The 27,852-nt window shown below is 39.4% G+C and overlaps 2 protein-coding genes across 2 annotated transcripts in view; one reads left to right on the forward strand and one right to left on the reverse strand.

The window, feature by feature from the left end:
• Nucleotides 1-11,985, reverse strand: part of CCDC25 (coiled-coil domain containing 25) — a 24,019-nt gene extending 12,034 nt beyond the window's left edge. The window contains exons 1-5 of the mRNA XM_070734918.1: nucleotides 11,835-11,985; nucleotides 10,034-10,081; nucleotides 6,270-6,309; nucleotides 3,171-3,222; nucleotides 1,979-2,054 (exon numbers count right to left, since the gene is read on the reverse strand). Coding sequence (XP_070591019.1) covers nucleotides 1,979-2,054; nucleotides 3,171-3,222; nucleotides 6,270-6,309; nucleotides 10,034-10,081; nucleotides 11,835-11,859 — 241 coding nt within the window. The 5' untranslated portion in view covers nucleotides 11,860-11,985. The remainder of the gene's footprint in view (nucleotides 1-1,978; nucleotides 2,055-3,170; nucleotides 3,223-6,269; nucleotides 6,310-10,033; nucleotides 10,082-11,834) is intronic.
• Nucleotides 11,929-27,782, forward strand: LOC139157784 (serine/arginine repetitive matrix protein 2-like). The gene is made up of 6 exons (XM_070734917.1): nucleotides 11,929-11,994; nucleotides 14,704-14,949; nucleotides 18,387-18,429; nucleotides 18,636-18,690; nucleotides 21,418-21,510; nucleotides 24,467-27,782. The coding sequence occupies exons 2-6, from the start codon at nucleotides 14,830-14,832 to the stop codon at nucleotides 27,636-27,638; spliced, it is 3,483 nt and encodes a 1,160-aa protein (XP_070591018.1). The 5' UTR covers nucleotides 11,929-11,994; nucleotides 14,704-14,829; the 3' UTR covers nucleotides 27,639-27,782.
• Nucleotides 27,783-27,852: the final 70 nt, after the last annotated feature.

Consider the following 27,852-nt stretch of genomic DNA (forward strand, 5'->3'; position numbering starts at 1 on the left):
TTATTGAGATGTGATTCAAGTCAACGCAATGAATGCAGATACAGCAGGATAAAAGAATTTAAAATGTATGAGATAGTACTGAGGTTTCTTTTTAATCTTATGCCCATGGTGCCCTAATATTTCCTCAAGCAAAGTTTTCAGAATCTAAGGCACAGGGCTGAAAGGAGTTTTCAAGACTAAAGAACATATCTAAGAAATGCTCGGTGGCCTATGGTAAAGGAGATCATATAAGCATTTGTCTCAATTTGTTATAGGTTTCATGCAGTATCCCTCTTGATATAAAACAGAGTAAAAACCTCAATTTTCAACTGCTCATATCTCCTGGAGGCCAAACAGGCAAACCCAGCAGCTGTAAAATTCTAGTTCTGGAATTTTGAGCAAACCAGAAAAATAGGAGCATTCCAGAAACCCAAAAACTTTTGGCTTAGGTGGAAGAAAGAGAACATAAAATATCACTCCTTACATAAAATATCACTTCTTTACTAAAGTTCCATGAGATATCAATAGTTACCAACAGTATCTTAATTATCTAGTGTTTCGCCATGACAGGAACCATCAAAAGCTAACAGAACAAGGAAACATTCCTTTAAAAGACCATGCTGCAATTATTTTATTTTATTTTATTTTAATCAAAGGAAGGAAGGAAGGAAGGAAGGAAGGAAGGAAGGAAGGAAGGAAGGAAGGAAGGAAGGAAGGAAGGAAGGAAGGAAGGAAGGATCTCCATGGATGAGTTCTGAAGTAGAAGAAGATGGCTCACAGAAGCAACTACAGTGGTACCTCATCTTACGACCGCCTCTTCTAACGAACCTTTCGAGATACGAACCCAGTGTTTAAGATTTTTTTGCCTCTTTTTCCGAACTATTTTCACCTTATGAACCCAAGCCGCTGCTGCTGGGATGAAGGGGTTTCTTTTTTTCCCCTTGTTTGAAGAAAGAAAAGGGAGGGGCAGCTTGGAGGGGGAAAGAGCTTGCATTTAAAAAAGTAGGAGAACAGCGTGCTTGCAGAGGCACTGAAAGGGTGTCTTTTGAAGAAAGAAAAGGGAGGGGCACCCCCTTTGCCTTTCTTCCTTCCCACTCACCCTTTAGCCTAGCCTTGCTTCTTCCACCCACCCCCTTTAGCTGCTCCTCCCTGCCCTCTGTTCGCCTCCCTTCTAAAGTTTGGGATTTTCCTGAAGGATTTGCAGGCATTATTTGCTTTTACATTGATTCCTATGGGAAACATTGTTTCATCTTACAAACTTTTCACCTTACGAACCTCCTCCTGGAACCAATTAAGTTCGTATCATGAAGTACCACTGTACTTGAATATTAACCCAGATATTGACTCATCCATAACAGTGGCTTTGTCTGTCCAACACAATGGTACATCAGATGGACAGATGCTAGATCAAAGCAATCTGGTGGGGACAGGGTATACACCTGGAATTTAAAGAACATATAACGGGCACACTTAAGGTAGTCATGGGAGACATGACTAATCCCAAACATGAATTTATCACAATGCAAATTAGTCTCCTATGATATTCTTTACCATCTTTGGAAGAACTCTGAGAAGCCAACAACATTCTTGCATGTAATGGTTGCAGCATGATGGTTGAATTTTACCTTGTAGCATTCCATTTTAATAAATCTTTTAATAAAAACTAAATAGGATGAGGAACTTGGTAAACACCAAGGAAAAGATCTGGAAGTTATGAACCCACAATTACAGCATTGCCTATTTCAGTGCTACACTCTACCCTGTCTTCCATTACAATTTGACACCTACCTGACTGAAACTACCGTAATTACTACTGTGCCTTTGCTAGGACAATCTTTTTCATATTTTGAAATTTACAAATGATTCAAATTGTTCTAGGCTCTGAAGCTTTGGTATTTTTTGTTAATCCCACATTCAAAAGTCTTCCTCCTTGACTCCCCACTTAAAATCCTTGTAATTTTTTTTTTTGGCTCACTTTCTCATATAGGCAAAATTTTACCTTGAATGCTGTTGGCCTTCACAAGCTGTGCACAATCTATTAAAACCTCTTTAGGAATATCATCCACTGTTTGCCCCTAAAATAAAGCAAGGTGGATATGAAAAGATGTGAAAAGTTTCACAGTCCCCTGCACTACAGGCAGCTACAGCAAAAATGCCAGTCTTAATAGGAGTAATAGTATGATTTAAGACTTGTGGACTTCAACTCCCAGAATTCTCCAGCCAGCTATGCTGGAGAATTCTGGGAATTGAAATCTACAAGTCTTAAAATTGCCAAGTTTGAAGACCGCCGATATAAGATTTCCTGAGCTAGAACTCATTTCATGCAAATTATGAACTGGCCTGGAAATTTAAAATACTGCATTCTTTAAAATGTATGGTTCTAAATAATGCTACAAGACTATTTGCTGCTATTGTAATGAACTATTTTACTATAGCATTGTTTTTTTAAAAACAAACAAACAAATATGATTTGCTATTTCTTGCACACAATTAAATTAGCTTATGACAGATTTCACTTGTCACACCAAACCAAATTCATTTTTAAATCATGGTTTGCAGACAAAGATACAATTACTCTGGGTTCACTAACTGACATCCAAGCATATCATACAAACCATAATTGTTAAGCTGATGCATGATACAAATCAAAACCAAGAAAGCCATAAAGCTCACTATCATATTTAGGTGAGATGTTTTGAGAATAAAACTGATCGTATTTTCCATGATTGAAATCCCAGAGTTTTGGCTTTCCAAACTGCATGAGTCCAGAGCACTATTTGATTAGATTCCTTTGGATGACTTTGTTTTTAAGGACGTTAAACAAGTATACTTTTTTCAGTTCTTACTCCTCACAGCTTATTATGCCTGGTATGAAAATTATACACAGCTGAATTCAAGAAGAATCTTAGTTTGATAAATTTCTGGAAGTCTTCCAAAACTGAAAGTCGGATTCTAGACATGGTCCACACATGAAAAATATCAAACCACTATCGCAAATGTTCAATCAGGCCATTCTTGAACACTGAAATGTTTTGGGGAAACTGAATTTCTGCCACCAGGAAAGGGTGATTTTGTACACAGCTATTAGTGCATCATTTTGTGCATAGTGGTTATGCAGCTATAAAAGCAACATCCCACAACTTCTCATGGGTGCATAGAACTGAGCAAAACAAGCAAAGCTGGACAATTACCTTATGTAGACGGAGGTAGACATGGGCTGAGGAGAGCTTGTCCACATGAAACCTAGACAAAGGGCAAAGGTTTGATAGGAATTGTAATTCAATATCCTCCCCACAGACACAACAGGTCTAGATATTTTTATAATGTGGTGTCTGTCGCTTACTAGTATGGAGAAGAATTATGTCTTAACACGTTAATCTCTGAATAAGGACTGAGAATCCAAAGAAAATGAAACCATAAGGCTAAAAGAGCAAAACCTTTGGTGAAAAATACTGACATAAGGTCAAGTCGTCCCTCCAGTGATTTCAGATGAAAACAGCACTGGATATTGGTAAACAAAATCCCATGCTTAACCTTGTCATGGCCATTTCTCCACCAATTAATAAGGCAATTTCATAAATTGTCTCAAACAGATGCTATCTTCCAGAGACTATACAGGTAAGACAAAATATGTATAAGTATTTGGGGAGGAAATTACTTTTAAGATACACACATTCCAACACTTTAGTTCTAATCATAATCGTGCAAGCCCCTCCAAAAGGTATTAAAAAAACATGAAAGGAACGCTTCTTTATTACTTCATGGTTGCCCTTGGCAACCAGTATTTGGAAGGTTACCTCTTTTAGCTGAAGTAGGAAGGGTCATTCTGCTCTAATAAGGTTTGAATAAGAAGTAACGCCTCCATTTCCTTAACTTTAATTTAGATATATGTTAATAAATGAAATAAGAAAACAATTCTTAAAACGATGTCTTTCATTATCTGCATTTACTTCGCCACATAACCACCAGTGTTTGCTATGAAGAAATTTATCAAAGCCCATCACACAATTCTGTACTTGAAGGTCTTTCTACCTTTGTCACTTTGAAACAATTAATTAGAATTCAGAAGGACAAGAAGGAACTTTCTCTGTAACATGTCAAATGGCCTCATTCCTCTTGAAGAAGCAACTGCAAAGATGAATTTCACTGTGTTCCTCTATCCACCGTACACTTCAGATTTTGTGCCATTTGGTTCTCTCTTTTCCAACATTGAATTTATTTATTTGTTTGTCGGTAGGTATGTACAGGGAGTTCAAAACAAAATCCTTGCTGGGCATTTATGAAGCTTGGCCATCACTGGAGAAACATGTAGTAAATGGTGATTACATGAAAAAGTAAATAGAGGTAACAAAAATAACTCATTTCAAGGATTATTTTCCTATTTAATTTCTTAAAACATTGTTATTTAAACTAATGTTATGGAGGTGAAGAATTTATTTCTCATCCAGTGCTTATACAGTAACATAAAAGCATCAAGCTGACCAGTCTCCACTTTAGGATTCACAAGCTACTTTCCACAGCAATTGAAAAAGACAGGCTTTACGAGTTAAGCCCAAAAGATCTATATAAGTTTCCCATCATTGTCAACTTCCAGATGTGTGGTCTCCAACTCCCAGCATTCTTCAGCCAGCATAGTTGATGTTGAAAATTCTTAGAGTTCACATCCACACATCTGTTTTTGTCAGGAATGGGGAATTCTGCTCTTCAGGAAATGAATATATATGCAGAAGTGCCAAAATCTTACTTTATATGTATCATTTTATCATGCTTTTCAACTTGAAGGGCCATAAAGCACCAATTGTACTTACTAAAACTAAAGTCAAATCCTGATACTGTTTCATTAAAAGCAGATGTCTGGAATCAATAACAGGATGGGCGATGGCTGGTAAGTTGAAATTAATTCCAAATAATTCATATTCATGACTAGCAATGTTAGAGATTTAATGCTGCTGTATTAAATAATAATTGGTTTTAAATAGTACATCTCATTTCCAGCTTACATAGTTTGCTATCTTAAAAAAATATGTATGAAGAAGTGAAATACAAATATTTCATATACAAATATGGAAGTAAAATCACAAATAGCAGTCACATGATATCTCATTTACCATCTACAGTGATTCCCTTAATGAACTTGAAGTGAGTTTATACACCTATCATAGTCATGGAAAATTCTACTAATGAATGTGGTACTTAACAATAGAGTTGGCAGTCCCAAGTGCAGTTACTAAGTAAGGACTACCTGTATTAAGAAGAAACTCAAATTAATTCTCCCAAGTCCTTGGGATATAAGAGAGCATGAAGGGGAAATGCAATATGAGTTTTGAATGGTTTGTATGAACCTGGCAGCTTGTTGTGAAATTTTTAATAAAGCTGTTACCATTTGAATATTTTTAATTCTCTATATGGAAGAAAATTATATTTTTATACTTACTATATTTTATATAAAATATATGATTATATATAAATGTACAACCATAATTACACAATAACTATAATAATTAATTACACATGCACACACTTAATTAGTCTGGGTTACTTAGCTGTAATTGCTATGGATAAATCATACATTCTGGTAGATTATACAACATACTATTACAACAATGTGACAGACAACACAGTAAAAAAACCCCAAAGAAACTGCATTACAATTAAGCATGGTCATGTTAATTTTGTCTGCATATGAGACGATATAAAATCCCATCAATTTTGATGTGAAGTTAAAATTATATTTGCCGGTAGTCTTGTGTTTCTTGAAGCCAAGTCTTTAAGCAGGCAACAGGAAAAACATTTTGATAGAATATATAACTTATTTGGGAAACTACTAAATTGCAACTGGGAGGTTGGAAACTTATTATTGGAAACTGGGGGGGGGGGGCTTCTAAAGCAGAAAAAAATAACAGGAAATGAACTCTGTTTTTAAAAATGAATAGTGTTTTATACAGAGAACTAGAAAACTGACAACTAATATGCTAGAGCAGGGGTAGGCAGGGTTGGCTCTTCTATGACTTGTGGACTTCAACTCCCAGAATTCCTGAGCCAATCATGCTAGTCCACATGTCATAGAAGAGTCAACTTTGCCTACCCCTTTCTAGAGCACTTACACTTGAGAGGTAGGGAAAGAATCTCCCTTCTTGGGGTATGGCATAATATCAGAAATAGGATCTCATCTCATATTTAAGTCTGAGTCCAAAAAGGATGCTAACAAATAATTATTAGGAAAGAGAAATATTTGTTTCATTTGAAAAAAAAAATTCATTATACCAAAGTAGGCCCCTTTAAGTACTTACCAAATATCTTCTAACCAACCGTATTTTATTAGATCTTCATCTAAAAAAATGCAAAGCAAAGATTGATCACAGTTCTAATAGTGTTCACATAAATCCTACTGATTCAAATCATTCTAGACCAAGATGGCTATGTAGATGTCACTTGGAAGTAAAACATAAGCACAGGAGTATTTCTCCCCCCTCACAGCCCACATAATGGAGGAAATAAGTTGCCATCATAACTAGCAGACCTTACGTTTTAATCCTCTAATAATTTATTTAATCACTCTTTAAAACCATCTACATTGGCAACTATATCTTGGTAACAAATGTCAACGCTTTTTTTAAAAAAACTTCCTTTTATCAATTCTCTACAATATTTTAACATTACAAAAGGATCCTGCTTGTATAAGCAAAGGAAAAAAAATATCTCTCCACTTTTCCATACCATGGTCAATTTTATCCACATATTATTGCATCCTGCCACTTTTTTATAAATTTAAAAAAAACACAAAGTTTTCCTCACAAGTGAGTTACTTATTTTTGGATGCTCTTTTCTGCATCCTTTAATCTTACTAGAAGCCTCGTGATTAAAAGTAACAGGCTTCAAAAATGGTTATACTATAAAGATCTGTCGAAAGGCAATCCAATTTTGACAATTATTTTTAATTCAATCTTAATGATTCCCAAAAAGAAAATTACTGTTTCATAGTTTTATTGAACACACTCACTGTAATACCTGCAAAAGGTGTTAATTCATTATTTTCTAGGTTCCCATCAATTCTTAATTCCACATACAAATGTTCTTTGCAAAGAACAATGGCTATTTCTAGGTTCTAGGATGAAAGGCCAATTTTAAAAACATTTTACATATTTCTGTTAAGTCAACAGGTTCAGTTTCCGGAAGTGAACTCTTAGGAATGCAGGAATGTTGTAATTTATTGTAATAAATTTGTCAATAGAAACTACACATTGTCCTTGACTTACAACAGTTCATTTAATGACTGTTCAAATTTACAACAGCAATGAAAAAAGTGACATAGTCATTTTTCACACTTAGGACCACTGCAGCATCCCCATGATCATGTGCTCAAAATTCAGATGTTTGGCTACTGGTTCATACTTATGACCGTTGCTGTATCCCAAAGTCATGTGATCATCTTTTGTGACTTTCTGACTAGTAAAATCAATGGGGAAAACAGATTCACATAACAACCGAGATATTAACTCATCAACTGCACTGATTCACTTAACAACTGGGGCACCAATGGTCAAAAAATGAGGCAACACTCACAAATGTCTCACTTAAGTGTCTTACTGGTGAAACCACTTGGTGGTAACCACATGGGGGGGGGAAGGGTTATCAAAGAAAAAGAAAAACTGCAATCATTGTGCTCTTTCACCTAACTATACATCATTTACAGTGGAACCCCGACATAAGAGCTGCTCTACTTAAGAGCAACTCGAGATAAGAGCTGGGAGGGGAGAGATATTTTTGTTCTACTTACAAGCCCAAATTCGAGATACAAGCGCCAAGGAGCTGTCTCCTGAAGCCAAACGCTAACTTCCGCGTTCGGCTTCAGGAGACAGCTGCGAAGCGGCGCGCGTGTTTTAAAAGGTTGCAGCCGGCCTGGGGGGCTCGGGGGGGTGCTTGCAGCTTTCTTTCTTGCTCTTTTTCTTTCTCTCTTTTACCTTCCCTTCCTCTATTTCTTCTTTTCTTTCTCCTTCCCACCTTCTTCCCTCCCTCCCTCCCTTCACTCATTCCTCTCTTACTCTCCCCTTTCATAAGTTTCCTTGCTTCCTTCCTCTGTTCCTGTCCCTTCCCCCTTTCTTTCTTTCTTTCTTTCTTTCTTGCTCTTTTTCTTTCTCTCTTTTACCTTCCCTTCCTCTATTTCTTCTTTTCTTTCTCCTTCCCACCTTCTTCCCTCCCTCCCTCCCTTCACTCATTCCTCTCTTACTCTCCCCTTTCATAAGTTTCCTTGCTTCCTTCCTCTGTTCCTGTCCCTTCCCTCTTTCCTTCCTTCCTTCCCACCCTCCGTCCATTCATTCACCCATTCCTCTCTTGATCGCTTAAAGCCGGTCCCTGGTGCAAAAAGGGTTGGGGACCTCTGTCCTACAGGATTGGGTGGCAGAGAAGTTGAACATATGTAAATTTAAAAGTTTAAGAAAGTTTACAAGTTAAGTGAAAGAAACTTCATTATTCATTTATATGTACATGTACATTTCTTCATTAAAAACATGTCTTTCTGCATAATTTAGACTAACTTTGTGAGTTTTTTGAGGGCTGGAACCAATTAAAATTATTTACATTAATTCCTATGGGGAAAAGTCGTTCGAGATAAGAGCTGCTCGACTTAAGAGCCCAGGTCCGGAACGAATTAAACTCGTATCTCGAGGTACCACTGTATTCAATATCATTCTCTCCAACACAACAAATTACTCTCTTTTGAATGGGATTCTACTTTTCTGCCTTTCAGACTATTGCTCTGCAACCCAGAGCCAAGCAAGAGATGCATATTGTTAGCCAGAAATTTTAGTAATCTACATATAATATTTTTTAAATGGACAGGTGTTTTGCTATGCCGTTAGCATCATCTCCAGAAACGTTTGAGACTGCCATTCCATTCAGTTTGGCCTATTCAATTGCAGCTTCGCATTACTTTCAAAACAGAACATCCAAGACATTCAGGGAAAATGATTCTAGGTAATGGTGTGGAATATTTAACAGATAGTTTGGATCTCATTATTCTTCCTTTAGATGCAAGAGAGTGCAGTCTAATTGTTTGGGCTAGACAGAAAGAATCGTGTTGTGCTGAATATATGATCATGAACATTGGATCAAATCCTATAAAAATAATCTCAGACAGATATTCAAGCTAGGTAAGGAAGTATGTAACCAAAACTACTATTGCAATTAGCAGCCACTAACCCAACCAGATGGAAAGGATTCTTCTTGTAGTTCAATGATCAGCACTATTAAATACTAAATAAAAGGTATGAATTTCAAAGGTATATGGCTCACACAACTCTTGGTTTTGAGAAAAACATAAGATAACACAAAAGATTTAATGTCTAAAAAATGCACAATTGTAAATGTTCTGGTTCACCTTAAAACCTGTACAGCTCCCATGAGTACTTATTTGATAAATCAACTTGTTTGAATTGATAACTTTTCATTTAAGTAGCCTTTATGCCTACTCAAATGAAAAGTTACCAATTCAAATAAGTTGATTGGGTTACTTTCCAGAAGTATCCTGGCAGCCCCAATTCAAGCTGCACTGTTCTCTTTGTCAATTGTTTAGTTCTAAACCACAAGGGGGAATCAAATTACTCAAGGAAATTCTAATGCAAAAAGAGAGGAAGAGAAGCAAATTGAGCCTAGAATGTAGATATACAAGAATATTCACAGTGGACTATAATCTTCACACCATAAAGAAGATAAATGCTAATTTAATTCTATGTTAGGAATACTTGAAAAATAGTTTTGTGTAATAACTCTCTCCCTCCCTCAAATATAGAGCAAATGTAATGGGTATGTGAGAAAAGCCCTTGGGAGATGGGTGAAATGATGCTGTCTAGACCAGGGATGTCCAAAGCTGGCTGGGGAATTCTGGGAGTTGAAATCCGCCAGGCTTAAAAATGCAGCTCTCTTTAAAAAGGTGGGGGGGGGGGGGGTGAGTGAATTCCCAAACAATTGGAAGCTAAAAATAGAGTTATTACAAATGGTGCATAAATTATCAATATATTACATATTTTTGATGCAGATCAAAGGAATGTCTACTTACTTTCATACTTGTCTTTTCCCATATAAATTGTATAAACAGAAGGAACAACTGAAGGATAGAAAAGACAAAAAATAATCAATGTTTTACATCAACTATGCACAGATATGCAAGATTTATCCTTATCAAAACTATTCAATATATTCATATCACAATGTCAGAATCATTATCAGCTTTCCTAAACTGAGGAATAACTGAACTGTGTTCTAAAAACATCAGTTGCCCCAGTATTATTTTCAGATAAGTCCCTGAAATATATGTTATGATATATATAGGGAAAACACGAAAGTTCTTTTAAAAATGTGGGGAAATGTGGTTAAAGAGGACAAGAATGGTTAAGGTTACAAGAGGTAAAGAAAACTATTTTAGAAATGGGTGAAAAGTGCTAAACAATGAATAAATGGTATTAAAAATGAAACTAATTACATTATGTTTGAAGTAAGGAAATGCTGGCATACTACTTTAGAAATTATAGTACTACGCCAGGTAGAATTCCACAAAAGTTAGTATTTAAGAAAAAGCTGACAGAAGAGATATCCTCTGAGAATGCTGGATATGGTAAGGCTGCAGATATAAACAGTACAGTTGAAAAATGATAACATATGGACGTGGTTTACTTACGAAATGATGGTGTATAATATATGTAGGAAAATCTCAACTGTGAGGAAATCCACTAATGTTCCCCTCTTCAAAGAGAAAAATTAATAGCAGCTGGGGTGGTGCAGTGCAGTGGTTAAAATGGAGCACTGCAGGCTACAGCTAACTGCTAACATAGTTCAGCAGTTCAAATCTCACCACCAACTCAAGGTTGACTCAGCCTCCCATCCTTCTGAGGTGGTAAAATGAGGACCCAGATTCCGTAAACTGCTTAGAGAGAGCTGTAAAAGCACTAGGAAGCGGTATATAAGTCTAAATGCTATTGCTATAACAATAATACAAAAGGGAATCTGCTTGTCAGTCTTAGAAAGGGTTTAAATTCTGATCAAAAGCATAGTAGACATGACAATGAGCAACATTTGGGAAAAGGAGTTTGCACTACAACAGTTCTCTGAAAAATATGCCGAGGTGATCAAATTTCTTATATAGAGAAAACTATATACAGTACCTATAATGAAAATAGACTCGGGTTTATAGAATGCTTTGTGCAAATACAATGCTGAAAATGCATTGTTGAATAAATAAAAGTTTAAGTAGGTGGCTAGTGAGAAAGAGAATACAGACTGATAAACGATTAATAAGATAGTGGTTTTGTTATAAATATGATCAGTTAAGAAATATATAACTATGTAATTGTGTGTCTTTGAGATATAGGCATTGATAGTTGTATGACTATGAAATGGAAAATAAATTTTAAAAAACTTTCTTTAAAAAAAATAAATACAAGTTTATGATGAAAGCGGAGCATAACTGAGAATAAAATCAAGATTGCTTTTCATAAACCCACGAACAGAAATCGGAGAGAAGATACTTTCTGGTTTCATCTTCCATTTGCCTTCTGTAAAATCTCCTAAAGTCGGTTCCTCTATGAGTTGTGGACTTCAACTCCCAGAATTCCTGAGCCAATCATGCTAGCTCAGGAATTCTGGGAGTTGAAGTCCCCAAGTCATAGAAGAGCCAGCTTAGCCTTCCCCTGGGTTGGGCCGATAACGACACAAAAACCCATCATTCGCCAACCGAAACATTAGCGGCTCTGGCGATAACCGGAGTTGTAAGCTGTGACCCCAACCGGGTGTAAAGCGGTTTCAGATAGAAGCATCCGCTTATATCCGAGAAGTGTTGCGAGTTGTGGCCAGACCACTCTTACCGTTGGACGTGAAATAAAAAACCATGGCAACACACCAACGGGAGCCCCTTCTCGCCCGCTCCGGAGATTGAAGCCAGAAAGACTCGCAAACGACGGGCGCCTTTCCGATTCTAGCCAGGCGGCTCTCCGGAAATGACGTCAGTGAATAGTTCCCATAGAGGTAATAATGAATAGAAGCGGAACTTCCCGAAAATCCAACAGAGAGGTTTAATTTCCCAACGGTGTGTTTCGACTCCTATATAGAGGTTCATAGATAGGTGCTTCCTTAAACGGAACAAAAATCAAACTTTCCGTTGGGTAGTTTTATATAAATCTCACCCCTTAACGAGAAATATTTCTTTTACTTTTTTTAAAGAAAATTTTATTAATTTTCAAACATTTTTTAAAAAACAATAGTATAGTTGTGCTTTTAGTAATTCTTATTTGTTACATAAATACATTTCATATCTGCATTTCATCACAGTACTCTTGTTCGAACTTTATCACTTTAACATAATTATTTCTTTTTACATGTACATATAATTATACCTTTTTTTGTTTAATTTACATCTTATATTTTTATTAATTTTGCGAATTACTCGTGATCTTCATATTTCCCTTAGTAGTCAATCCATTTGTGTCACTGTTCCCATGTCTCGTAATATTCTGATTCCTTTTGGCCCCTTAGTTCCATTGTAAGTTTATCCATTTGGGAACAATCATAAATTTTGTTAATTATTGCCTATTCGGGGAGGGGGTTGACTGCATTTTTCTAAAATTGGGCAAAAGTAATCCTAGCTGCAGTTGTAATATGCAATATTAGATATTTTTCTTTTACATTTAAGGGGACATATAGAAATGGGTGATCCATTATAAATATTCATATTACAGTCAAATATATTACTCTTTAGCATTCCTTTTTATTCCTTTAAAAAAAATACTGGACATAAGTGTGAAATTAACACGGCCAAGACTCATGTAAATGAATATAGAAAATAATAGTTTGAAAGCTGTAGTTGCAGTGCCAACAAGTAGGTTGGCAAATTTATGTTTGTTTTATTTTTGTCTTTAATCTTTGTTTTGTATTTGTTCTGTCTTCTTTTTAATGTTAATAATCAATAAAGATATTTTTTTTAAAAAAATGTAAAAAGAAAAAAAGAAATGGGTGATCCCAGGTTGGTTTAAGCGTCACTGAATCGGGCTGAATGCCTACATGACAGTTTTCACCTTCTCTACAATAGTGATAACCTGCAAATGTGCATTCTTTATTTTAAACATTGCCAATAGCCATCGATGCCAGTAGGGCAGAATTTTCTGCTTCTGAGGTGGCAGAATGAATTAGCCTTCCAGAGGCTAACGTGCCTACCATCCCTGTCCTAATGTTCCCATGTACTCAAAACCGTCTTGTGTATGCATGTTTATACTTTTACGGTAATCTTATATATGCTTGACCAAATAAGTAAAATAAGTAAATAAAATGTTCACCCAATTGATCATGAAAGTTTCTTACGAATTAAACTTACGTTCATGATTTCAAGGACAACAGATCCAGGATAGGGATCTGACCAGAGGTGGGCTGCTAAGGTGGAACAGTGACGTGTGCTCACCCCCGTGGCTCTGAGTGCTAGTGGAGTCCAGCGCAATTCTGCTACTGCACCTGGGCAGATAGCGAAATCATGCACGGACACACAAGAGTGCCCATGGTGTCCATGCGCGATTTTGCTCCCTGCCCGTGCAGTAGCAGAATTGCGCTGGACTCTGCTAGCACATGTCACTGTTCCACCTTAGCAGCCCACCTCTGGATCTGACTCTGTTTATCAAAAAGTTATTGTGTTTTAAGAATGAAAATATAAAGCAACCTGCTGGATCAGTTAAGGATTTAATGAATGGTATATCACTAATTACAATATGGATCTTTTCTTTCTGTTAATTATTTTGCTTTTGCTTTTTAGTCAAGTTCGTTTAAATGATATTTTCTAGGCTTTTTTTACTCATCAATAATTATCATTTCTTTATTTTTCATTATTTTTTTTTATTTTTTTTAAAAATCCCATTATCTCCAATAAATGTGGCCAAGCTGCTTCTACAAAGCTGGAAAAAGCTCACCTACATATTTAATACAACAATTTATTTCCCACCTTTATTATTTTTGTAAATAATTCAGGGCAGCAAACATACACAATACTCATTCTTCCTCCTATTTTCTGGAAAGCCAGCTTTCATGCTTAAATTGGGACTAGAATTCATGATCTCCAGGTTTGTGATCTAGTATTTTAATCACTAGACCAAACTAGTTCTGTTGTCTTCTGTTTCTGTATTTTGTAGTAATAAATGTGGGGGTGGGAATCCTTGTAAATCAAAAAGCTTGCAGATTTTTATTTATTTTTATTTTATTTATTCATTTGTCCAATACACAATACATATGGAAGAGAATAGACATGAAGTAATATATATAAAGATAATATGTAAAAATAGAGAAGATATATGAAAGGAAGAAAATATATATGATATATGAGATAAAGGAAAGACAATTGGACAGGGGACGAAAGGCACACTAGTGCACTTATGTACACCCCTTAATGCCGTGTGAAATTTTATAGGTCTCTAATAAAAGTGTCATTTGAAAATGGTTTTTAAAAAGTATTTGCTAGACCTGACTAAATAATTGACAGACATCTGTTTAATTCTCAGCTTTGAATTCTTACCTGAATTTGGTTCATGTTTATAGTGAGATGCCTTAGAGGTTTATAGCAAAAAAGTGAGGTCAAAATAATGAGTGAATAAACAAGCAAATGACGATAAGCAGCACTAGTATTTATATCTAATATCTTTGCTATTTATAAGTTGAGTGGATTGAATGTAATCAATTTTGATGTTGTCTGTCGATCAGAGAAAATGCTTCAGCCAAGCAAAATGGCCTGCAATAGACATTTGTGATGCAAGCATGACCTCAGATGGGAAGCCCTAAGAACTTGTAGCCTAGAGGTTGACAGAGCAGCTGCTGGGCCCCAGCACCATGCTGACAATCCTGCAGAATGTCATCTCAGACTGCTGCCACCTGCTGCTGTTTCTGCTAGTTGCCATTGTATTTCTGCCTGCTACCATCTGGGCGTTCAAAAAGGTGAAAAAAATACAGGTAAGATCAAATTCTTCATTGGGAGTTGCTTAAATTTCTGGCCTTGGTTCTACCGTGTTTCCCCGAAAGTAAGACAGTGTCTTACTTTCTTTTTATCCCCAAAAGCCCCACTATGTCTTACTTTCGGGGTATGTCTTATATTGTCCCGGGCACCGGGGCCGACTCGTCTTCGGGCTTCGGCCCGGGCGAGGCCTCTTCGGGCGCCGGAGCCAGCGGCGACTTCCTGACGCGCTACCGGCTGGTGTCGTCTAAGCTCCGCAAGCGCTTCCTGCGCAAGCCCAACGTGTCGGAGGCGTCGGAGCAGTTCATGGTGCTGGTGAGGGAGCTGCGCGCCCAGGAGAGTCTCCCTTACGCAGCCTGGTGCCAGCTGGCGGTGGCGCGCTGCGGCCAGAGCTTGGGCCACCCGGCGGGCGAGGCGGCGGCCCTGGCCGAAGCGGCGCGGCTCTGGCTGCGGCACGAGCAGGAGCTCCGACTGCGGCAAGACAGCTAGATGAGAGGGAGGCGGCAATACCCTCTCATCTAGCTGCCTTGCCGCAGTCGGAGCTCCCGCTCGTGCCGCAGCCAGAGCTGCGCCGCTTCGGCCAGGGCTGCCGCCTCGCCCGCCGGGTAGCCCAAGCTCTGGGCGCAGCGCGCCACCGCCAGCTGGCACCAGGCTGCGTAAGGGAGACTCTCCTGGGCGCGCAGCTCCCTCACCAGCACCGTGAACTGCTCCGACGCCTCCGACACGTTGGGCTTGCGCAGGAAGCGCAGTCGGAGCTCCCGCTTGTGCCGCAGCCAGAGCCGCGCCGCTTCGGCCAGGGCCGCCGCCTCGCCCGACGGGTAGCCCAAGCTCTGGGCGCAGCGCGCCACCGCCAGCTGGCACCAGGCTGCGTAAGGGAGACTCTCCTGGGCGCGCAGCTCCCTCGCCAGCGCCACGAACTGCTCCGACGCCTCCGACACATTGGGCTTGCGCAGGAAGCGCAGTCAGAGCTCCCGCTCGTGCCGCAGCCAGAGCCGCGCCGCTTTGGCCAGGGCCGCCTCCTCGCCCGCCGGGTGGCCCAAGCTTTGGGCGCAGCGCGCCACCGCCAGCTGGCACCAGGCTGCGTAAGGGAGACTCTCCTGGGCGCGCAGCTCCCTCGCTTTTAGTACCGTGTTTCCCCGAAAGTAAGACATATGTCTTACTTTCGGGGTACGGCTTATATTAGCCGACCCCCCTGAAACCCCCGATACGTCTTACAATCGGGGGTGTCTTACTATCGGGGAAACACGGTAGTTGTGAAGAAGGGTGAGGGAGGCTTGTTATTAAATACAAGATATGACAAGCTTTTGTCATATGCTTTGTTTACTTCAATTCACAAAGATCCATAATGTCTCGTCAACCCTCTGCGGCTTGCACTGGCTGCCGATCAGTTTCCGGTCACAATTCAAAGTGCTGGTTATGACCTATAAAGCCCTACATGGCATCGGACCAGAATATCTTCAGGACCGCCTTCTGCCGCACAAATCCCAGCGACCGATTAGGTCCCACAGAGTTGGCCTTCTCCAAGTCCTGTCGACTAAACAATGCCGTCTGACAGGATCCAGGGGAAGAGCCTTCTCTGTGGCGGCCTCAGCCCTCTGGAATCAACTCCCCCCAGAGATTAGGATTGCCCCCACCCTTCTTGCCTTTCAAAAGCTCCTAAAAACCCACCTACGTTGCCAGACATGGGGAAACTGATACACCCCTTAGCTACTATGGTTTTTTATGTATGGTTTGTTAGGTTGTGTGATTGTTTTTTATAAGAAGGGTTTTAAATTGCTTTTAACATTAGATTTGTACATTGTGTTTTGCTGTTGCGAGCCGCTCCGAGTCCTCGGAGAGGGGCAGCATACAAATCTAATATATTATTATTATTATTATTATTATTATTATTATTATTATTATTATTACCAGTTAAGGGCTGCCTGTCGCCGGTGCTACCGTTGTGCTCCTGGTAACCGGCATGGGCACATATGTATCCGGCGGGCGCAGGCACGTGTTGGCGAAAGATTCAGCTTCTGCGCATGCTCAGGAAACAAAATCTTGTGTGAGGATGCTCACGCATTCGTGTGAGATTTCACCGATTTTTGGCAATTTCTTTGCTTCTGCGCATGCATGGAAGCAAAGAACCCGCCAAAAATTGGCAAAACCTTGCGCACACCAGCATCCTCGCACAAGATTTCACTTTATGCCCAGAAGCTGAATCTTACACAGGTGTGTGCGTGCAGGCAACAGAGACACGTACGCATCTCCATTTTTTCAACCGGGACTGAACACCGGACGGTCCATGCAGCAGCCCACTACTTATAATAACTTTTTAGGAGTTTTAAGGGAGAAGTGGCTCTTAAACTTCAGCTCTAACTTCTCACATGACAGAAGGCAAAGGCTTATTTCATGAGACTATGTACCTATTTTATGGATATAGTAGAGTCTCTTTTCATCATGTTTGATGACTGAATTTAGAACATATTAGCCAATTATTAAAAATATTTTGTGTTATGTACAGTTGTGGAATTATTTGGGAAGCAGTGGGAAAGAGAAGAGAACTTAGTTCTATTGCTTTTGTGACTGTTTAACTTTTTTTTTAAAGTTGGGAATAATTTGACTATAATTTTTTTTAAAGTCAAGAAGTTATATTTGTAAAAAATATTCTATGCTCACAATTTTTTTGAGAAAAATTGAGTCATATGTATTTCAAGCATGGTGTCCAGAAGCCCAGATGTTGAAAAAGATGCCAACTTATAACAAAATAAACCTGGAAAACTTTGGCTAAGAAGCAAGCTAACAAGTCTTTTTTGTTTTACATTATTTTCTTGGCCAACTGGAGAGAAGGAGAATAAAAACCAAATGGCACATATTATTAATAATTTTGAGGTTTGCAGAAATTAATATAATTATAGATCAAGTTTAAACTGTTTTGTGCTGGACTTGGGAGGGGAAACATTGGCGATGCAAAAGTAATCTCAGGTGATATATTTCTTCTTTTACCATATAATCATACAGATAGAATGGATCCTGTAGGCCAGGGTTGTCAAACTCATGTTGACACAGTGACATCGCATGACATATCAGCATTTTCCCTCCTTCGCTAAACCATGTGTGGGCATGGCCAGAATATGATGCATCTGGCCTACAATCCTGCTGTAGACCATCTAATCTAGCCGCCTCCAGTGATACAACATCCACAACAGACAGTTGTCTAATATCTGCTTTAAGAACAGGAAAAAATGGGAAAAAATGATTCCTTTAAGTAATTATTTTCACTTTTCAATTTCTCAAAATGTAAGGTTTATTTTGAAGTTCCGTCAAATTGTACCCTCTCTTCAAACTTGCTTTTATTATATCAAATTATACAGTTCGGAACAAAAAAGAACAATTCATAGTTTTCTAAAGAATACTTCTTCTTATATGTGTTCCTTTTCTTATTTTTCTTCTACAGGCTTGCAACAAAAAGCAGAGCAAGTACAGAGTACCATGGATAGGTTAGTAATGCACACAATTTCACTTTCGTTTTAGTCCCATAGCATTGGGGTGGCTTGGCAATCCCAGCCAACATGCCCTTTGCTGTGAATTCTGAGGGTTGATGTGTAGACAATTACCATATATCAAGGGTGAGAAACATTGCTATAGTAATTGGGACATTGAGCCTTGGAACAGCTACCTTTCTTCTCTATGTCTCCTAATGCAGCATCCTTGGAAAAAGTAAGTGTCACAAGCATAGATCCAGGGAGGACAGAACAAAAGTAAGTAACCTATTTGATATCTTCCTTAATAAGCCATTTGTATGTTCCAAAGAATAAGATTATTGCTGCCTAGAGACAGCACTTGTTGCACAACAATTCTGCTAAAGTTGCTTGGGGGGATATCTCAGACTCTGCTCTTATTTTAATAGTATTTTCATAGTGTTTATTTTCATTTTATGAAAGAGACACAATAAGAGGAGAGTTATCCAAGTTAAGCAGGAATACCTATTCTGATACTTTCATGGAAAATGTATATAAATTGAAAGAAACCAAAATTAAATGCTCACTTCAGGATTTGAGTAATAATTACAGTGTCAAATGGAGCAGAAACATATAAGCTTTTCCCTACTTTTTCTGAGCCTGTGAGAAAAAAGGACAGAAAGAGAGATTCTTTAACCCAATTATTATGAATAGTTGTGGTAATTTATTTTCTTTCTTTTTTTCCAATATATATATATATATTTTAAAAAGACAAACAAAGACATTGCTCCGCTTACCTTAGAAGTCTAACTACTACAAAAAGCAAAAACCTAACTGTGATCAGATCAATACAGAAATAATACACATATATATTAGATACTTGTTAAATTTAACTCTGTATTCTTATGTTAATTAAATTTCTTTATCTATAAAATACTTATTCAAAAAAAGAAAATATAGTGAATAACACATCTAACTTATCATACTATTAGCGAAAAAAGAGGAAAAAAGAACAGAAATTCTGCATTTATGTTAATTTTAAATTATTTCAATTTATTTTCTTAATAAAAGACATCACTAAAGATTCACGTCAACAACATTACAGCAATATAAAACTGTATTGTGGGATAACAAATTATTCTAAAATCTCAAAATGTAATCTGTGTCTATGACATTCAAAATCAGAAAATTGGAAGGATTGGAAGTATATCTCTGTTCACTCTCCTTAACTCTCATGCTTTCCAGAAAACCTCTGATTAATAGGTAGTCTGTGCTGATTTGAACTTTCCTATTTAAAACAAAATGGAAGAATCAGTTGTAAACATACTGTATTCAGTTTACTGGGGAATACTTAGCAAAGGATCAAGCCTATTTCTTGGGAGTGTCTCGATTGTGTTTTGATAAGTCTTTGATATTCTTGCAAAACTGGATGTGTCTTTTTTCAAGTACAGGTTATCTTTACCCATATGGCTGAGAGTTTCCTAACACGTCCTTATGTTACTGAGCCATAGACATCATGGAGCTATGTAGAACAGGCCAAAGCACTCAATTTATTCCTGTATTTGAACAGACAAATATTATCATTACAGTGGAAAACTGCTCTAGACAAAGTCAAGTTTCAGCCAAGAGTTTTTTCACCTAGGACCATGGCACAGGTGGTACGTGGAGCCATATGAAGTGTTGCCCCTATGTCAGCTCCATCACACATGTTTGCACTGGCCAGTTGATTTTCTGTATTCTGGAGGGCAAGGGGAGGCATTTTTGCTTCTCCAGGCTTCAGGAGAGCCTTCTAAAGCCCGGGGAAGATGAAAAACAGCACAACAGGTGTTGAATATGCAATGACCAATATGTAAATAGTTTGGGATTTAAATACTGGATACTGATTGGTTGTTTGCTGAGCGGGAGATTTGAATTACTGGCAGTTACTTTGGGTGGGAAGCAAAGGGTGTATAAGAACAATAGCCCAGAGCCGTTTGCTTTGTTCGCCAATTATGTTGTAACTGCTGGTGAGACAATGTTACTCCTGTAGCTCAACAATAAACTATGAAGATTCCGAACGCCTAGCTCTGTTTATTTCAACAGGCCTATTGGAAGTTCAGAAGCCAACTTCTGGTAGGCCCATTGAGCCCGTTTTTCACCATCCATAGGCTCCAGAGGATTCAGTGAGGTCTCTGTGCATATGCAGGAGGAAGTGAGGAGGGGTAGTTGTATAAGCATGCGTAGGAGGAAGGCATTGTATTAGGGGTGTGAGCACACACCTGCACCATGTCGTGGGTATGCGCACCCTTTTGGCAACCGAGCAAAAAAAGATTCGCCATCACGGACTTAGACTAGACTAGAATATAATTTTTTTTATTGGCCAAGTTTGATTGGAGATACAAGGAATTTGTCTTGATGCATATGCTAATTCATATGACTGAATGAGAAGTGAAAAATAGATTTTAAGAGCAAAAAAAGAGTGTATTTTGAAAAGAAAGTAGCAAAGGTATCATAACACTGAAAAGAGCTATGGAGGTCCCAATGATGGTCCTCATTTAGTGACCACAATTGAGACCAACAACTTGGAAATGTTTTATTTATGGCATGGCCAAACATTGAATCAAAGTTGTAGTGCAATATAAGGTATCTTAAACAGTGAGACCTCAGGGACTCACAGAGGAAAGAGAAAGTCCAAGATGTCAAGAAGAATTATACTTGAGAGATTTTTTTTCCCCCACACTGAGGACATTTTTTGATTTTTTTCAAATATGCAGCCTTCCATCTTTTATGAATTCTGGGAAAGGAATAGCCCTTATAGAATAACAGGAGATGGGAGAAAAGATAGCTGTAAAATAATTGTAATGAACGTTCTGAAAAAAATAAAGGCTATTTATAAAAATCAAATAAAAAATATCATAAGGATGCTCTCTTGCCAATTTAGCTCACCCTCCCTGCATCAAAAAAAATTGGGGAAAGAAGACACTGGTTATAAGCATGTGATAGATTATTCCCCAATATACGTATGCCCCTCTCTCTCATTTTTGTCAGGTCCTGCAACAATTTGAGCCTCTATCAAACTCTGTGTGTTCTGGACAAGAAAATTGAGTACCTCACTTGGCAAATGCAACGTATCAGTAAACCGTAAGACCCTGATAAAACTTATTGAAAGCAAAGACCTATGCAGGAAGTGGGTTAGGGTTAGGGGAGAGATTTTCTAATCATTTTCTATTCAATGCAGTATTTTTTTTTAAACATAAAAATAAGCTAAAGCTTTCTAAGTGAATAGGTAGATGGTGATGGAAAAATTCAGAACAAATAGCTAGATGTGTATCTCTTTCTGTTCAAGAAATTCAAAATGCTGCACTGCATAACATTAGTAAAAAAAATCACTTAGCCAAATTTGCCTACCCCTGCCCTTGTGCTTCCTGTTCCTGTGCAAGAAATATATCCTATTGGTTGCCAGACTCCCAGGTGGTTAATCAGGGATTCAGCTGAGGTTGCCTGAATTAAGGTCAGTTGAACCTAGCTGAGTGATGTAATGTAGGGGCTTGTGTTCTGAAAGGGTAATGGGCAAATCCTATTATGGCTTAATGGTTTTGTCCTGGTTTGGATCTTGAATGGGGGCTAATCTTATCACCTGGAAATGAAGCTTTGTCTTGTAGATAAAATGGTCCAGTCTTTCTGGGGCTATTAACAAAGGTGGGGGCTGCTTTCCAAAAGCACGTTTCTCCTTTTCTCATCCAGTAAGGTATAATATTCTGCCTTTTTAATATTTCCTAAAATATTCCTAAAAAATCTGTTGTTAGCTGCCCCGAGTCTACGGAGAGGAGCAGCATACAAATCCAATAAATAAATGAAAGAATGAATGAATGAATGAATGAATGAATGAATAAATGAATGAATGAATAAATAAATAAATTTCATTCTTCTAGGAGAGGGGTGGGTGCTAACTTTCTACAAGTCATGTCAGTGACTGCCTCACTTCTTGGATAGTATTGCACCACTACTGATGGTGTGGTACTAGGCTTATTTTTTTGAGCAGTATATATTCCTCCCTCAAAGCATGGGGAAATGTAACAAGCAAAAAGAGACTACCGCTAAACAAATATCATTTTTGTGACTATTGTACCCTATGTCTATATGGTCTACGGAGAGGGGCGGCATACAAATCTAATAAATAAATCAAATAAATAAATAAATGGTGGCTAGGTGAATTCTTAGGAATTGAAGTCCATTTACTTAAAATTGCTGAGGTTGAGAAACACTGGCCCACAGGTTAGAACATACAGTTTACGCATGGTATGTTTGTGTGTATGTTTTCTTTTTAATAAGGGTTTTTTAGTAACTTTTAATTATTAGATTTTTATATATTGTGTTATTATTGTTGTGAGTCGCCCTGAGTCTATGGAGAGGGGCAGCATACAAATCATAATAATAATAATAATAATAATAATAATAATAATAATAATAATAATTGAGGCTGGAAAGGGAAATCAGATAAATCTTTTGTTTATTAATAGGTGTAACTTCACATCCTGAGAGGAATGTTTACCTGAATGGCTGTCATCTTACGCCATTTTATCCTCTTTGTAAATTTCTATGTCCTGAGGGCTTTTTTGATAGTTTTGATTGAGCTGCTGATATTTACCAATTTTCTAAAGAGAGATGCATTTAGCCAGTTCAGCCCAAGTGTCAATATTGGCAGAAAATATACTGGTTCTGTATTTGTGATCTGGGAATCATGCATAGCCAAGACTAGTGATATGCAGGGCATGAATGACAATAAGTCATGAATGATATGGAAGTCACTTTCTTCCCGCATTAGATATGGGCAGCAAACATGAGGTCTTTTTGTAACTGATATTATTATTATTATTATTATTATTATTATTATTATTATTATTAATTAGATTTGTATGCCGCCCCTCTCCGCAGACTCGGGGCGGCTCACAGCAATAATAAAAACAATGTATAACAAATCTAATAATTAAAAGTCACTAAAAACTCCTTATTAAAAAGCAAAACATACACACAAACATACCATGCATAAACTGTATAGGCTCAGGGGAGATGTCTCAATTCCCCCATGCCTGGCGGCAGAGGTGGGTTTAGTACTCATCCCCAGTATAGTCAAGGACCGGGAATGAAGCAAACAATATTTTTTATTAGGAAGTCCAAAAACTGAAGTACAACTACTGAAAAAAAAAAGTTCCTCTGGCTAACTTTACCCACCTCTCCCTATTTTCCAGTTTTTTAAGCAATATTGTATCACATAGATTACAGGCAAGGGTTCTGAGGGAGAGTTTAAAATATCAAGATGGTGGCCACAACCATGTGATCAAAGCTCCACCCCCGCTTAAAAAAAAATCCCACCTTTTTGTATACAACTCAAGGCAGCAAGCATACTTCGTGCTCTTTCCTCCTCCTATTTTCCTTACAAGACTCTTATGAGAGGAATTGGGCTGAGAAAGAGTGACTGGCCTAAAGTCACCCAACCATTAAAACAAAACAAAAATTATTGATTTTTAATTCCAAGACAAGACAAAGACGCATACACAACAAATAAGAGAGCCCAAGCTGCTCCATACTTTTCAGAAGTCTAAGAAATTTAAATAAGAGTCTTGTAGATCATATTAAGAAAATGTAAAAAAAAGAAGTAATGAAAAGAAAAAAAGTATAGACTATCAATACTGTAATTACTATTTACAAAAGTTCACATAGTTTTGTACCATCTGATATACGTTGCAATATTTACAATAGCATTCTTTTATCCAACCACTCATAAAACTTAACCATTTTTAATGTGTCAGCTTTCCTAATGGGTTTGCATGCATTATTTGCTTTTACATTGATACCTATGGGAAAAATTCCTTCTACTTACAAACTTTTCTGTGTAAGAACCTGGTCATCAAATGAGTTAAGTTCTTAAGTAGAGGTACCACTGTATTTTTTTAAAAAAAATAAAGGTGGGATACAAATAACAAAAAATATAAAATTAAAACGTAGCATAGGATGGGAAACTACATAATTAAGCTTCATGGGACATGGCTGCTCTGACCATTTTTCTTTGTTTTCCTGCCTCCCATCCCATTTTTAGAATCTCACGCTCTGCATCCAATACCACTGTGAATTCCATCACCTCTCTGTACAGCTGGGCCCAGTCTTCAACCAGAGATGTCTGCTATAGTCGGTCTAGAACACCTCCCTCCCCAGTCCCCATTGTTTCACAAGGAATCCCAGTGTGGCAGGGACATGTCACCATACCCTACAAGACTGTTTTCCAGAAGTCCCGCCAAAGATCATCTTCTTATCCCCCAACGGACTTCCATCAGCACCAGAAGCCAAAGCAGCGGAGAAGAAGTACTCCGACATCTGAATCTCTGACCAAACTGACACCAAGGGTACCGTCAACAGTCAGAAGCAGCCCTGTCCACATTCAGAGACCTGGAGGCAGGATTCATTTTCTGGACTACAAAGAGCAGGAGCTGCTTGACTGGCACGTCCACAAGAAACATTGGCAGAAGGAAGCACCACCATTACATTGGGAGAAAGAAGCACCACCATTATATTGGGAGAAAGAAGCACCACCATTGCGTTGGCAGAAGGAAGCACCAACATTCTATTGGCAGAAGGAAGAACCGCTATTGCAGTGGCAGAAAGAAGCACCACCATTATATTGTCAAAAGGAAGAACCGCTATTACAGTGGCAGAAAGAAGCACCACCATTATATTGGCAGAAGGAAGCATCGCCATTACAGTGGCAGAAAGAAGCACCATCATTATATTGGCAGAAGGAAGCACCGCCATTTTCTCAGGTGCCCAGAAGAGAGACCAATGTGCAGGTTGGCATCACCCCGCGAAATGAGATGGTGCAATGGGTAAGTCAGCAGGTCTCCGCTGATCAAAGGTCACGTAGCCACACACCTCCCTCAACTGGCCCCAAACGTCGTCAAACTCCCCACAAACCTCCACCTGTCAGGTCAAGGAGCCCTGGGCCCCGCACTCAGACTCCTGTACCTTCTTCCAAAGATATGCTACCTACCCCATTCATTATTTGTCACACCACTAGCCCCAGCAATCTCAAGGCACCGGCCAATGTGCAGATTGGCATCACTCCACAAAATGAGCTGGTGCATTGGGTAGGTCAGGAGCGCTCCCGCACACCTCCTTCAACTGGCCCCAAACGTCATCACACTCCCCACAGGCATCCACCTGTCAGGGCAAAGAGCCCTGGGCCCCGCGCTCAAACTCCTGTACCTTCTTCCAAAGATTTGGTACCTACCCCATTCATTATTTGCCAGACTACCAGCCACAGCAATCTCAAGGCACCAACCAATGTGCAGATTGGCATCACCCCACAAAATGAGCTGGTGCAATGGGTAGGTCAAGAGCGCTCCAGTGATCAAAGGTCCTGCACACCTCCTTCAACTGGCCCCAAACATCGTCAAACTCCCCACAAGCATCGATCTGTCAGGGCAAGAAGTCCTGGGCCCCGCAGTCAGACTCCTGCACCTTCTTCCAAAGATTTGCTACCTGCCCCATTCATTATTTGTCAGACTACCAGCCACAGCAATGTCAAGACACCAACCAATGTGCAGATTGGCATCACCCCACAAAATGAGCTGGTGCATTGGGTAGGTCAGGAGCACTGTAGCGATCAAAGGTCCCGCACGCCTCCTTCAACTAGCCCCAAAGGTCGCCATACTCCACCCAAACCTCCACCTGTCAGGGCAAGAAGCCCTGGACCCCGCAGTCAGACTCCTCCTTCCAAAGATGTGCTGCCTCCTCCACTCATTATCTGTCAGACTACTAGCCACAGCAGTCTCAAGGCACCGGCAGATGGAAACCTGAGTAGCATGACCGCCCAGGAAGAGTTAACAGAGATACTTAACCTGCTAGCCCAAAACAAAAGCCTTTTGGCAAAGCAGCCTGCAAGGCCCAGAACTCCCAAGAAAAAGGAAAAAGATAAAAAACCAAGTACCTCCAAGGAAAGCGCAGGAAGATCGGGCAGCCCCAAGGGCAAGCCAGCGGAGACTCCAATCAGCCTGATGCTTGACCGAAAGGCACACCGATTGAGCTGGGCTGATGACATGGAAGAAATCCCCAAGGAGAGTGAAGAGTTTATCTTCGCGCAGACATCCTTCTTAGACCCTACTTTCATGTGCCAGAACCAACTGGAATTGCCTTGCGTTCACAGAGCACAAGTGGAACTGCACCAGGAAAGCTTCGAAATCAGAAAGAGACCTCCCGAGTCTCAGTGCCTGGCCCATGCCATTGTGGAATCCTTGGATACAGAGCAAGCCACACGGGATCTGCATATGTGCCTGGCGAAAGGTCTGGAGAACGGGCGCAGCCAGCCAAGCGTAGAATATCCCATTTGCTTGTTATGTGGCCGCTGCACGCCTTATTGCCCGCATCCCCATCCACAGCACGGCCCTTGCCTCCTTGTCTATCCACGGTTAAATGTACAGGACGGGGAGGTTTACATGAACTTGGGCTTCCTCCTGAAGATGAAGAGGCAGGAGGCCAACAGATGGGGTTTGGTGCAAGGAAAGGAGGCATCAAAGTTGCAACACAGCAAAGAACATCCCTCCAAGCAAGAGAGGAGACAAAGCAGGAGCCGGAGCAGGAACAGGTATGCCCATGAAGCAGTACCTCCATCATGGGCCCCTGAAAGGCGATCTCATCCAGAGGCAATTGACCTACGAGCCAGACGGTACAGGGCTGGTCCCAGGCCGCCCAGATCAACAACACCTAGATCCTCTCCACGTTCACCTAAAATGGAGTCCCAGGCACGAATTCGAAAGCCAGCCTCAGAGGCACACCAGCCCAAGCCCCCAGAGAAGTCTCCCAACATCCTGAAAAGGTTCTTGATAAGCATCCGAAAAGTTTGGGCGAAGGTGAGTAGGAAGAAAGAACCCCCTGCCACAAAGCAGAGCTCCAGGGCATCTCTCCGGAGAGAAACTTCTTCTCAAACTCTGGTGGATCCTTCAGCTGCTTATGGTGTTCAAGCCAAAGGCAGGTTGCACCATAAGCAAGACTCCCTTCCTAAAGGTGCAGTGACTACTACACACTCAAAACAAGGATACCCCCATGGCCATAGAAAGGTATCCACAAAAGTCTCAGAACATGAAACATTTCACCCCCACAAGAAGGTTGATAGCTACCGTGCAAAATCAGCTTCTTCTGGGGCACCAAAAAAATATTCCAGACGTTCTCCCCCAATGCAATTTCGAAGGAGCCCCTCCAGAGATAACCTGTATTATTGAGGTCTCAATAAAGATGTGGCTAGTCTCTGGGATCCCTCTCCAACAAGGATCTTCTTGTCACTCATCTCAACATTTAACGCTTAACACAGCAGGTCTGTGTTGTTGTTGTTGTTTCAGGCTGCAAATAAACTGGCTGGGCTTTTATATATTTCTCTATTTTGAGATACCACCTTTGCTCAATTCATGTGGGTTTCTCTGAGAAATTGTAGGGAAA

This window comes from Erythrolamprus reginae, chromosome 1 (genome assembly GCF_031021105.1).
Source record: "Erythrolamprus reginae isolate rEryReg1 chromosome 1, rEryReg1.hap1, whole genome shotgun sequence".
NCBI classification, from domain to species: domain Eukaryota; kingdom Metazoa; phylum Chordata; class Lepidosauria; order Squamata; family Dipsadidae; genus Erythrolamprus; species Erythrolamprus reginae.